Source organism: Gopherus flavomarginatus, chromosome 1 (genome assembly GCF_025201925.1).
Source record: "Gopherus flavomarginatus isolate rGopFla2 chromosome 1, rGopFla2.mat.asm, whole genome shotgun sequence".
Classification (NCBI taxonomy): Eukaryota; Metazoa; Chordata; order Testudines; family Testudinidae; genus Gopherus; species Gopherus flavomarginatus.
In genome coordinates this window covers 348,817,996-348,831,039 of record NC_066617.1, presented here as the reverse complement: position 1 = coordinate 348,831,039, position 13,044 = coordinate 348,817,996, and the positions used below count along the sequence as shown (strand labels likewise).

General features: G+C 41.4%; 1 protein-coding gene across 3 annotated transcripts in view; it reads left to right on the top strand.

Annotated features, from left to right (window-relative positions):
* Nucleotides 1-13,044, top strand: part of LOC127045165 (glutamate carboxypeptidase 2-like) — a 65,616-nt gene that overhangs the window by 50,962 nt on the left and 1,610 nt on the right. For all 3 annotated transcript variants that reach the window (XM_050940950.1, XM_050940957.1, XM_050940965.1), the window contains 5 exons: nucleotides 7,029-7,120; nucleotides 8,550-8,640; nucleotides 9,197-9,461; nucleotides 11,044-11,125; nucleotides 12,928-13,020. In XM_050940950.1, the coding sequence (XP_050796907.1) occupies nucleotides 7,029-7,120; nucleotides 8,550-8,640; nucleotides 9,197-9,461; nucleotides 11,044-11,125; nucleotides 12,928-13,020 (623 nt within the window). The remainder of the gene's footprint in view (nucleotides 1-7,028; nucleotides 7,121-8,549; nucleotides 8,641-9,196; nucleotides 9,462-11,043; nucleotides 11,126-12,927; nucleotides 13,021-13,044) is intronic.

The following is a 13,044-nucleotide window of genomic DNA, read 5'->3' as shown; positions in this document are numbered from 1 at the left end:
GGAATCAAAACCAATAGTAAAAGGTTCTACAGCCACATAAATAAGAAGAAAACAAAGAAAGAAGAAGTGGGGCCGCTATACACTGAGGATGGAATGGAGGTTAAGGATAACCTAGGCATGGCCCAACATCTAAACAAGTACTTTGCCTTGGTTTTTAATAAGACTAGTGAGGAACCTTGCGATGATGGAGGGATGATAAACGGGAATGTGGATATGGGAGTGGATATTACTGCAACTGAGGTAGAGGCCGTACTTGAACAGCTTGATGGGTCGAAGTCGGAGGGCCCGGACAATCTCCACCCGAGGATATTAAAGGAACTGGCGCGTGAAATTGCGAGCCCGTTAGCGAGAATTTTTAAGCAATCGATAATCTCGGGTGTTGTGCTGTATGACTGGAGGATTGCTAATGTAGTTCCTATTTTTAAGAAAGGGAAAAAGAGTGATCCGGGTAATTATAGGCCTGTTAGCTTGACGTCTGTAGTATGTAAGGTCTTGGAAAAAATTTTAAGGGAGAAAGTAGTTAAGGACATAGAGGTCAATGGTAATTGGGACGAACTGCAACACGGATTTACTAAAGGTAGATCGTGCCAAACCAATCTGATCTCCTTCTTTGAGAAGGTGACGGATTACTTAGATAAAGGAAATGCGGTAGATATAATTTACCTAGATTTCAGTAAGGCGTTCGACACGGTTCCGCACGGGGAGCTGTTAGTTAAATTGGAAAAGCTGGGAGTGAATATGAAAGTTGTAAGGTGGATAAGGAACTGGTTAAAGGGGAGACTCCAGAGGGTCGTATTGAAAGGTGAACTGTCGGACTGGAAGGAGGTCACCAGTGGAGTCCCTCAAGGATCGGTCTTGGGACCGATCTTATTTAACCTTTTTATTACTGACCTTGGCACAAAGAGCGGGAATGTGCTAATAAAGTTCGCGGATGACACGAAGCTGGGGGGTATTGCTAACACGGAGAAGGACAGGGATACTATTCAAGAAGATCTGAACCACCTTGTAAACTGGAGTAATAGAAATAGGATGAAATACAATAGTGAAAAGTGCAAGGTCATGCATTTAGGAATTAATAATAAGAATTTTGGATATACGTTGGGGGCGCATCAGTTGGAAGCGACGGAGGAAGAGAAGGACCTTGGGGTACTGGTTGATAGCAGGATGACTATGAGTCGCCAATGTGATACGGCTGTTAAAAAAGCAAATGCGATTTTGGGATGCATCAGGCGGGGTATTTCCTGCAAGGATAAGGAGGTGTTAGTACCGTTGTATACGGCGTTGGTGAGACCCCATCTGGAATACTGTGTGCAGTTCTGGTGTCCCATGTTCAAGAAGGATGAATTCAAACTGGAACAGGTTCAGAGACGGGCTACGAGGATGATCCGAGGAATGGAAAAACTGCCTTATGAAAGGAGACTCAAAGAGCTTGGCTTGTTTAGCCTGGCCAAAAGAAGGCTGAGGGGGGATATGCTCGCCCTATATAAATATATCAAGGGGGTTAACGTTAGGGAGGGAGAGGAATTATTTAAGTTTAGTACTAATGTAGCCACGAGGACGAATGGGTATAAACTGGATATTAGGAAGTTTAGACTTGAAATTAGACGAAGGTTTCTGACCATTAGGGGAGTGAAGTTCTGGAATAGCCTTCCGAGGGAAGTAGTAGGGGCAAAAGACTTTCCTGGCTTTAAGACAAAGCTTGATAAGTATATGGAGGGGATGTTATGATAGGATCGTCAATTTGGGCAATTGATCTTGAATTACCACCAGACAGGTCTGCTCAGTGGTCTGCGGGGAGATGTTGCATGCGATGGGTACTGAGTTGCTGCGGAGAACTCCTTCTTGGGTGCTGGCTGGTGACTCTTGCCCACATGCTCAGGGTTTAGCTGATCGCCATATTTGGGGTCGGGAAGGAATTTTCCTCCAGGGCGGATTGGCAGGTGCCCTGGAGGTTTTTCGCCTTCCCCTGCAGCGTGGGGCACGGGTCGCTTGCTGGTGGTGTCTCTGCAGCTTGAGGTCTTCAAACCATTTTTGAGGATTTCAATAACTCGGTCCTGGGATAGGGGTTGTATAAAATTGGATGGGTGGGGTTCTGTGGCCTGCCTTGTGCAGGAGGTCAGACTAGATGATCAGATTGGTCCCTTCTGACCTATGAGTCTATGAGTCTATGAGTCTATAAAGGTGCATGTGTTGTAGTAATCTTTTTATTTTAAAGTTCTAGAAGGAAATCGCCGCCAGTGAGCTTCCCCACTGTCTGCAATTTGGGGGGCATGTCATAAACAGATAGCTAAGGGTTAATGTCTCTTTCACCTGAAGCACCTGACCAGAGGACCAATCAGGAAACCGGATTTTTTCAACTTTGGGTGGAGGGAATTTTGTGTCTGAGTCTTTTTCTGTCTGCCTGCTTTCTCTGAGCTTTGGAGAAGTAGTTTCTGCTTTCTAATCTTCTGTTTTTAAGTGTAAGGACAAAGAGATCAGATAGTAAGTTATATGGTTTCTTTTCTTTGGTATTTGCATGAATATAAGTGCTGGAGTGCTTTGATTTGTATTCTTTTTGAATAAGGCTGTTTATTCATATTTCTTTTAAGCAATTAACCCTGTATTTTGTCACCTTAATACAGAGAGACCATTTGTATGTATTTTTCTTTCTTTTTTATATAAAGCTTTCTTTTTAAAAGCTGTTAAAGTTTTCTTTACTGGGAAATTTCAGGGAAATTGAGTCTGTACTCACCAGGGAATTGGTGGGAGGAAGAAATCAGGGGGAGATCTGTGTGTGTTGGATTTGCTAGCCTGATTTTGCATTCCCTCTGGGTGAAGAGGAAAGTGCTTTTGTTTCCAGGACTGGGAACGGAGAGGGGGAGTCACTCTGTTTGGATTCACAGAGCTTGTGTCTGTGTATCTCTCCAGGAGCACCTGGAGGGGGGAAGGGAAAAAGGATTATTTCCCTTTGTTGTGAGACTCAAGGGATTTGGGTCTTGGGGTCCCCAGGGAAGGTTTTTCAGGGGGACCAGAGTGCCCCAAAACACTCTAATTTTTTGGGTGGTGGCAGCAAGTACCAGGTCCAAGCTGGTAACTAAGCTTGGAGGTTTTCATGCTAACCCCCATATTTTGGACGCTAAGGTCCAAATCTGGGACTAAAGTTATGACAGACACATAGACAAACAAAGTATGTTGGGGAAAATTCAACATGGCTTTTTAGAGAAATCATGCCTCTCCAATCTATTAGAATTTTTTGAGTATGTCAACAAGCCTTTGATATGGTTCCTCACCAAAGGCTCTTAAGCAAATTCAACACATCTTCTGATGGATCAGTAACTGGTTAAAAGACAGGAAACAAAGGGTAGGAGTAAATTGTCAAATTTTCACAATGGAGAGACATAAATAATGGATCCCTCCAAAGATCTGTACTGGAACCAGTGCTGTACAACATATTCATAAATGATCTGGACAAGGGAGTAAACAGTGAGGGGGAAAGTTTGCGGGTGATACAAAGTATTCAAAATATTTAAGTCCAAAGTTGACTGCAAAGACTTATAAAGAGATCTCACTAAATTGGGCGAAGGAGCAACAAAATGGCAGATAAAATCCAGTGTTGATAAGTGCAAAGTAATGCACATGGGAAAAAATTATTCCAACTATATGGGGTCTAAATTAACTATTACCTCTTAAGAAAGAGATCTAAGTGTCATTGTGGATACTTTTCTGAAAACATCTCTTTTTGTGCAGCGGAAGTCAAAAAAGCTAACAGGGTGTTAGGAAACGTTAGGAAAAGAATAGATAATAAAACAGAAAATATCATAATGCCACTATATTAGTCCATTGTATGCCCACATCTTGAATACTGTGTACAGTTCTGTTGTTGCACCTCAAAAAAGATATAGTAGAATTGGAAAAGATATGAACAAAGACACAGAAATGATCAAGGGTATGGAATAACTTCCAAACAAGGAGAGAGTAAAAAGACTGGCAATATTCAGACTGGAAAAGAGACAACTGAGAGGGGATAGGATAGAGGTCTATAAAATCATGAAGGGTGTGGAGAAAGTGAATAGGGAAGTGTTATTTATCCCTTCACATAACACAAGAAGCAAGGGTCACCCAATGAAATTAATAGGCAGCAGACTTAAAACAGACAAAAGGAAGTATTTCTTCGCACATCACAGAGTCATTTTGTAGAATTCTTTGCCTGGGGATATTGTGAAGGCCAAAAGTAAAACTAGGTTCAAAAAAGAATTAGGTAAGTTTATGGGGGATGGGTCCATCAATGGCTATTAGCCAAGATGGTCAGGGATGCAATCCCATGCTCCAAATGTCCCTAAACCTCTTACTGGCAGAAGCTGAGACTAGTCAACAGGGGATGGATCACTCAGAATTGCCCTTTTCTCTTTATTCCCTCTGAAGCATCTCACACTGGCCAGTGTCAGAAGACAGGATACTAGGCTAGATGAATCCTTAGTCTGACCCAGTGTGGTCATTCTTATGTTTATGTTCTTACATATATTTATTTAGATTTGTACAAAAATAAGAACGATGACTTTAATCCCTTAGTAGTCCCAATGACTTTTACTGTAAGATGCTGCTCATCACAAGTAAGGCTATTACAGTCTGGTCCACTTTGATTCTTAATCTGGTATTTTCTATTGTTCTGTAACTCAAGATGTCCATTTAGGAATACTTGGTTGGAATTCTACATGTAAAATATCTATCTTCCCTTTTAGACCAAGAATCTCTAATTTAATATGCCACATCTTGGCAGGTAGTGCAAGGTGAAAATCAGCTTGTGACCAGGTTGCCCCTGGTCTCGCAACAATTTATGGCTATGTCTCCAGTTGGATGCAAAGATCAAGGGTTTTATTTAGTTGTTATCCCCCTCATGAAGGGCACTCCCTGTAGCAGTCTTACTCAACAAGTCACTGTAGTAAATCAAAATAATAGTCTCACATCAGAGCTACTTTCCTTCATGCAGGCACAGTCTCTGGGCAGTCACAGAATCATAGAATATCAGGGTTGGAAGGGGACTCAGGAGGTCATCTAGTCCAATGCCCTGCTCAAAGCAGGACCAATCCCCAACTAAATCATCCCAGCCAGGGCTTTGTCAAACCTGACTTTAAAAATCTCTAAGGAAGGAGATTTCATCACCTCCCTAGGTAACCCATTCCAGTGCTTCACCACCCTTCTAGTGAAAATGTTTTTTCTAATATCTAACCTAAACCTCCCTCACTGCAACTTGAGACCATTACTCCTTGTTCTGTCATCTGCTACTACTGAGAAAAGTCTAGATCCATCCACTTTGGAACCCTCTTTCAGGTAGTTGAAAGCAGCTATCAAATCCCCCCTCATTCTTCTCTTCTGCAGACTAAATAATCCCCAGTTCCCTCAGCCTCTCCTCATAAATCATGTGCTCCAGCCCCCTACTCATTTTTGTTGCTCTCCGCTGGACTCTTCCCAATTTTTTCCACATCCTTCATGTAGTGTGGGGCCCAAAACTGGACACAGTACTCCAGATGAGGCCTCACCAATGCCAAATAGAAGGGAATGATCACATCTCTCGATCTGCTGGCAATACCCCTATTATACAGCCCAAAATGCTGTTAGCATTCTTGGCAACAAGGGCACACGGTTGACTCATATCCAGCTTCTCATCCACCGTAGGTCATTTTCTGCAGAACTGTTGTCTACCCACTCGGTCCCTAGTCTGTAGCAGTGCATGGAATTCTTCCTTCCTAAGTGCAGGACTCTGCACTTGTCCTTGTTGAACCTCATCATATTTCTTTTGGCCCAATCCTCTAATTTGTCTAGGTCCCTCTGTATCCTATCCCTACCCTCCAGCATATCTACCACTCCTCCCAGTCCCTGGCCCCAGCCATGCCTCTCTCACAGAGTGGGAGCAGGAAGTCTGCTCTCCCTCCCATCCAGTTTCCAACTAGGTTGGGTTCTCCTCTGTTAGCCTTTCCCCTCAAGGTGTAGCAGGGCAGGGCTGACTGAGCCCACAGCAGTTCATTAACCCTTTCCAGGCCAGTGTGGGGTTTGTATATGTCATCACAAATCAACATAGTCACTGCTGACGACTGAAAGCCAGTGGACCAAATTTTCAAAAGAGCCTGCTTACACTGGATGCCACAGTTTTCGGGTACTCAACTTGAGATAGTTCTGGTCTAAATTTCACTGATTTGGGTCACCCACAGCTTCCACTAAAGCCAGTGGAAACTGTATGCATTCAGGTTTCAGAGTAGCAGCTGTGTTAGTCTGTATCCGTAAAAAGAACAGGAGTACTTGTGGCACATTCAGCGCCTCTACAAATCAGACCAAAGGCATCTCAGATTGAGAACCCAGAACACTTTTGAAACTGTTGGCCCAATTACCTAACAATGAACTTGATTCCACAACCCATACTCAAACTGAGTACCACTTGCAAATTACACAGGATTAGGCTTAGTGATACCACAACCTATTGGTTGCTAATGTCTGAGCAATACTAGACTTACACCATCCCTATCCTGGGCCAATACATGACAAAATGCTTTCACAACATTACTTCTTTAAGAATCTTGATCCTGACCTAAAGAGGTAAATGCAAATACCTTTTCTGTGCTGGGTTATTATTGTTGAGTAATTCCTTAAACAAAGAAATAAAAACGTAGCAATCTTTCCGAAAAAAAATATACCTATAGCTTTTAAAACTGCTGAGTAAATCAGAGGACACTAAAAATAGAGGCATGACATGAGCTTTATTATTATTATTTATGTGTGTCTGTAGCACCTTTCATCTGAGCACTACAAACCACAGCACAAACAATAATTAAGACTCACTGCACTGTTGTGAGATAGGTAACTATCATTACACCCTTTTTTCAAATTAGTACAATGTAGCACAGAAAGGCTGAGTGATTTGCCCATGGTACCTGAGTTAGTGGCTTAGTTTTTGTTCTAACTAATCGACTTTATGTCATATCTGGTTGTGAATTTGTTGCTTAATAACACTTAAAATTGTATCCCTCCATCTTTTTTTTTAACATGTATTTCTCTAGATACCAAGCCCAGATGAGGGGTTTAAAGGCAAATCACTTTATGAGAGTTGGCATGAAAAAAACCCATCTACAGAATATAAAGATGTCCCCAGGTAAGTGACAAAGGATATGTGCAGAAGTTACTGCAAGTTGAAAAATAGGTTTTCTTTGTATTTCTAGCCTCATGGAAAGCTGAACTCTTAAAAGAAATAGTGGGGCAGACCCTCAGAACTGGTGTAATTGTCAAAGAGTCATGGACTTTTGACAATTTACACCAGCTGTGTATCTGTGCCTGTACTCAGAATTGGAGCAATTACATATGACAGAGTAAATTGTCAGTATAGCTGGGCTTTAGACACATGATTCCTTATAGGTTCCAGGATGTGTCTAACTCCCTAGGAAACCACAGCTAAAATGGGATTATCTGCTTCCAGAACATCTGTGGGCAGGGTGTCAATTACAATGTAGCCCGTCTGGGGTTGAAGTCAGACCTAAGTGTAATTGTTCTATGGTTAGAAGTAGGAAGCAGCATTTTATTGTCATTTTGGCCTTGTTTCTGAGAAAGCATAACCAGTGTGTGAAAAGAAACAGTGACCCTTAATGCTGTAGGGTTAGCAGCCCTTGGAGCCTGCATTTTATTCAGTGCCTGGAGGAAGTAAAACTAGCCCGAATTTTTTGGAGCTGGTGTTTTGTTTTGTACATTTTTCTTCAGTCTGGTCACCTCAACAATTTTTCATCTTTCTTTCTTCATCATTTTCTGTGCCTCTCTGAATGACAAGGCTCAAGCCCTGTAGCCCCCCGTAATCTTCTCAGTAAAGGTCTCTGCAGCTAGCAGAGGGGGATAGGGATAGAAATATTTTCTCAAATGGAAAAAGCAGAAGTTAGAGGGAGGTGGATTGGGCCAATACAGCATCATCTCCTAACCCTTACCACCAACCACATGGAGAGCCTTAGATTCTATAGCCTAAAGAAGACGCTTTGTCTGAGTGAGAAGGGCTCAGGGCTGCTTTTCATAGCACTATCCCCCTTCAGATCTACAGGGACTGCCCCTCATAACATATAAAGTTGATCCTGTTAAGTCGTGACTAGGAGATGCTGGGCGATGGGTCTATTCCCTTAGACCTGTCCGCATCTCTTGTGCAGATTCTGCTCTGTGCTGTTGTATCCCCCTCAGATGAGATGCAGGGATTGACCAGGGTTCAGCAGAGACTCCATGTCAGAGAGGCCCTTAAGTGAGGAAGAACAAGGAACTGGATTTGGAGCCAAAGTCTTCCCTGGACTAACTCCACGGAGTTCCATGGGATGAGTCTGGCCCACTGTGAATAGCAGGGTTGTTAGGAGATGCACACGGTGGGTGATAGACGACTCGGGAATGACAGAGGTTATGTTAAGGAGATGTTTGGAGGAAGAGTGTGGTGGGGTGGAAGGGATGAAATAGACGAGAGACAGGAATGGGGAGTTTATTAATACAATGTTTTGAAACATACTAAACATTGTACTTACATACTTTACTCAAGATCTGTTCCCTTTTCTTGTCAAAAGAATAAATAAGCTGGGTTCTGGCAATGACTTTGAAGTCTTTTTTCAGCGGCTTGGCATTGCTTCAGGCAGAGCACGTTACAGCAAAAACTGGGTAAGTCTGTCATCACACCATCTCATCACTGTCCCTCATAACCCACTGATACCATCAGCTGCGATTCAACGATTGTAAGCTCTTTGGGGCTGGGACTGCCTTTTTATTCTGTTTGTACAAAGCCTAGCACAATGGGGACTGGGGTGCCTGGCTATTACCGCAATAATTCATACATAGTGACGATAATAACCGTGAACTTGGCATGAACCAACCAAATCATAAAGGCATTTAGTTCAAAGTAAATGACAAGATAGTGACACAGAATTGCTTATGGCCAGTAGCTCTAAGAAAGCTTTGAATGCTGAAGTGATTTTTTTTACAACCATGATTGCTTTGATTCTTTCTGTGTCCACATTGAGAGACATGCACGATTACAATAAGATAACAAGTCACAGTCTATTAAGCAAGGTCTTCCCCTCTGAAGAAGAGTATTGAAAATATGAACGAAGAGGATTGCTGTGATGCAGGGACACAAGAGGGAATGTTTTGCAGGATAGTCGAGCTGTCCAAACCGGCATTATAAATAACACATTTTTAAATTCATTTTTTTTTCCAGAGAGTGGAAAAATACAGTAGCTACCCAGTTTACCACAGTGTCTATGAGACCTATGAGATTGTGGAGAGATTTTATGATCCGACTTTTAAGAATCACCTGACAGTGGCACAGGTACGAGGAGGGCTGGTATTTGAACTAGCCGACTCTGTGGTCCTTCCTTTTGACTGCAGAGATTACGCAGAGGCTTTAAGGAACTATGTTCAAGTCATCTCTAATTTGTCAAAGAATCATCAAATGGGACTGACAACGTACAGCGTGTCGTTTGGTATGTATCGCGCTCCACCAGACCCTTCCTCTTATTATTGTTCATTATTTGTATTGTGATAGCATGTAGGATCCCCAGTCATGAACTGAGGCCCCATTGTGCTGGGTGCTGCACAAATAGAACAAAACTAGTCCCTAGTATTTTATTGTAGATTAAAATACAATCTATTTTAATTAGATTGTAATCTTGTGCCCCTAAGAATATTACAGTCTAATTAAAATAATGATTTTATTTTGATTTTTTAAAAAAGAAACCACATGCCTAATTGCACAAGAGCCTTTTGAATAGCACTTAAAATAAACCTCTTATAATACAAAAGGCCCAGCAACCATACAATCAGAGCAAATGAATAAACAAACCCCCATTCTCTCCAGGTCACCACCCGTAGCCAGATGTCCAGAGAAATAAATGGGCTTTGCATTGTGGCCCTGAAGGTAACAATTGTGCGCTAATCTCAACAAATCAGAGGGAATGAATTACAAAGCTGAGTTGCCAACTCTTATGATTTTTATCACGGGTCTCATCAGATTTGGTGCTTTTCTCAAAGCTCCATTTGCTGTAGTCACATGACAATGGGGGAAATCTCAACTTACTTTTTGTTTTAAATGAAAATCTCTAACCCTGATGGTTGCTGAGAAAAGCTTGAAAAAGCTACTCCTTAAAGCTCAAACAACAGAAGACAAAGTGTTTACAAAATTGATCGGTCAGAAAAAACCCTCATGATTGGTTTTGAAATTTCATGATTTTGGGGGCTGACTCAAGATTTTTGAACTCTTGGGGTTGGAAATACTGAGGGTCCCTCACAGGAAAAAAAAAAAAACACTGCCAGCAACCCTCGCCTGCTTAAACTGAGCACCATGCCCAAGGAATCTTAAATCCTGCCCTGCAAGGCCCTTTGCCTATTTTCAGTGGAACCAGAATTTCACCCTGCAGACTCATAGATTGGCATTTCTGTGGGATGGAAAAGGACTCATCACCTGGACAGGCATTTTCCATACCCCAGTGCCCCTCCTGGCTGCAATGTTTGGAGTTACAAATATACACTACCCAAGCTACAGTGTGGCCCATAATGCCTAAAGCCAAATGAGTACAGGTAATAGGAGCTAGTGCAGTGCTTTGCACCAATTAAACTCTTGCTGATAAAAATACAAGGAATACCATCGACATTTATAGTGCCAAAATGTACAAGAAGGGAAATAAGTTAAACTGGCATAAGGCACCTTTATACTGGTATAACTGTGTCCACACTCGGACTGGTTCTGGCATAGTTATACCGCTATAAAATCCATGTGTGGACTAGGCCTTAATTATTTTTTTAAAATAATTTTTCAAATAACCCAACACTTAAAAACAAAACCACACTAGCCAACTCCCGCATCTTCATGCGAGCTCTGTCAGCTCTCAGTGTGCATGTGCAGTCATGTGATAGTGAGGGCATTTCTGCTGTTTGAGTGTCTAAACTGTACATACACACACACTTCATTTTGCTCTTTGTACTCTGAGAATTAACATGATCGTGTTGGTTCATTGGCAAAAGCTAAACAGAACTCACAGTTAAGCTCTTCCTTTCCTATCTCTGCAGATTCTCTCTTCTCTGCTGCAAATAATTTTACAGAAGCTGCCACTGACTTTCACAGGAGACTGCAGCAAGTAGACATCAATAAGTAAGTTCTACAGGTTCCTTAGCCATCAAACCAAATAATTAAATTCTTCAGGCCTAATGGGGCAGCCTTCACTCATGCTGTGAGCACTTATATAAACTATCTCATTAACAAGTGCCCACTAATGGGAGTGAGGGTTGTACCAATTGGGTCCCTTTAAGGGTTATAATAATAGGTCGCCATTAAAGCACAAATGTGTATCCAGTCTTCTGTTTAATACTTAGAGTGCCAGAATCTCATTTACACTAATGTCCCTTTCTGCCACGCACGTTCTCATTTTCTGACCAACAGCCAGAGTGGTGAAACAGGGCCTTAATGCAAATGAGAAGCAGATCCAGGATAGATAGTTGCTGGCTTTTTAATGGTGGCCATTCTGAACTGAAATAAATTAACAGCATTTGACTTATTTATAGGAATTTGTGTGATGATCATCTCTCTAGTACCAGGATTGCTGACAGTGCTAAAGATGCAACATATTAACTCTAAAAGGCTGCAGATTTCAATGCAGCCTGTGGATGTATGCCTGCTGAGGAGATGGTCCTCACATTAAAACTGTGTGTAGTCAGTCAGCTGTTTCTTTTACATCCCATTTACACATAAAAATGTTGCTGCTTTCTTAGTTCTCTTTCTTACTTAGTTTGATTTTTGCAGCACCTCTCCCTAACTCTAGGAACATGAATTTCTGTTAGTCATCAATTATAAGGCTTACACTTCAAGATTCACCATTTGTAAATAGCTGGATTGTTTTTGTTTAGCTGGTTGGTTGTTTTTTGTTTTTTTTTTCAGAACCACTGAAATATATCCGTAGAAACAAATGGACTCTAACTAAACTTTGTTTCAGCATTTAAAAAAAAATGCTTGGTGTCTTTTTTTTTTTAAAGATCAGAACACTAATTATTAACCTTAATCATCCCATATGGCAAAGTGGAATTTTTGCTATGTGTTGTTGAATGTTGCTACACGATATCAAATGGGATACCTCAGTTCAAGAACAATTACATTAACATAACTTGAGTTGAACTTAAGCAGTGACCAAATTCTGCTTTTGTTTATACTGGTGTAAATTTGGAACTGACTACAGTTGAGTTACTCCAGATTTATACTAATGTAGCTGAGACCTTGCCCTAGTGATTCCACTGCAAAGCTCAGCAGTATGTCATGTTGCACACAGGTTTCCAGTCCCACTGGTAAATACATTATTTATTTGTTAAGCATCAGTACAGTGCTTGGTGCTGTACAAAACACACAGATACACACAATCTCTGCTCCAAGAAACTTTTATTTAAACAAACATACCAAACAATTCAGGCAACACAATTCACAGACCAGCCCCAAAATTGTTCTAACGAAGTTCCTTTTTTCTCTTTTAAATTGAGAGGTTTTTTATATTAAAAATACATGTATTTTTACTGAAGTTGCTTGACTTTGATTGGCTTCATGGAAGAAATGAGTGTTAAAAAAGAGCTGTATGGAGATGGAGTGATTGTCTTGAACATGACAGTGGGAGAGAGTTTCAGGTATAAGGGACAGCTTGGGAGAAAGTATTTAATTATCCTTTCCTTCTTACAGTACATTCCTTAGCACCTAAGAACAGCCTTACAGAATCTTCACATTATGTGCCAGATCCTCAGGGTAGCTCGACATTGATCTGTTGACTTAACTGTGATTGGCTTCACAAGTGTTGTACTCATTACATTCCACAAGCTGTGTTTAGACATGTATTGAAGCTGTGAAAGTTTTAGTACAGGATGCACATGTTCAAAGTACTCTGAGGCTAAGACAGACCTCTTTTGCTTTCTTTTCAGCCCAATCGCTGTAAGAGCATTGAATGATCAGCTCATGTTTTTAGAAAGGGCTTTTATTGATCCTCTTGGTTTACCTGGCAGGCCATTCTACAGGTAGGCAAACATTATCTACAACAA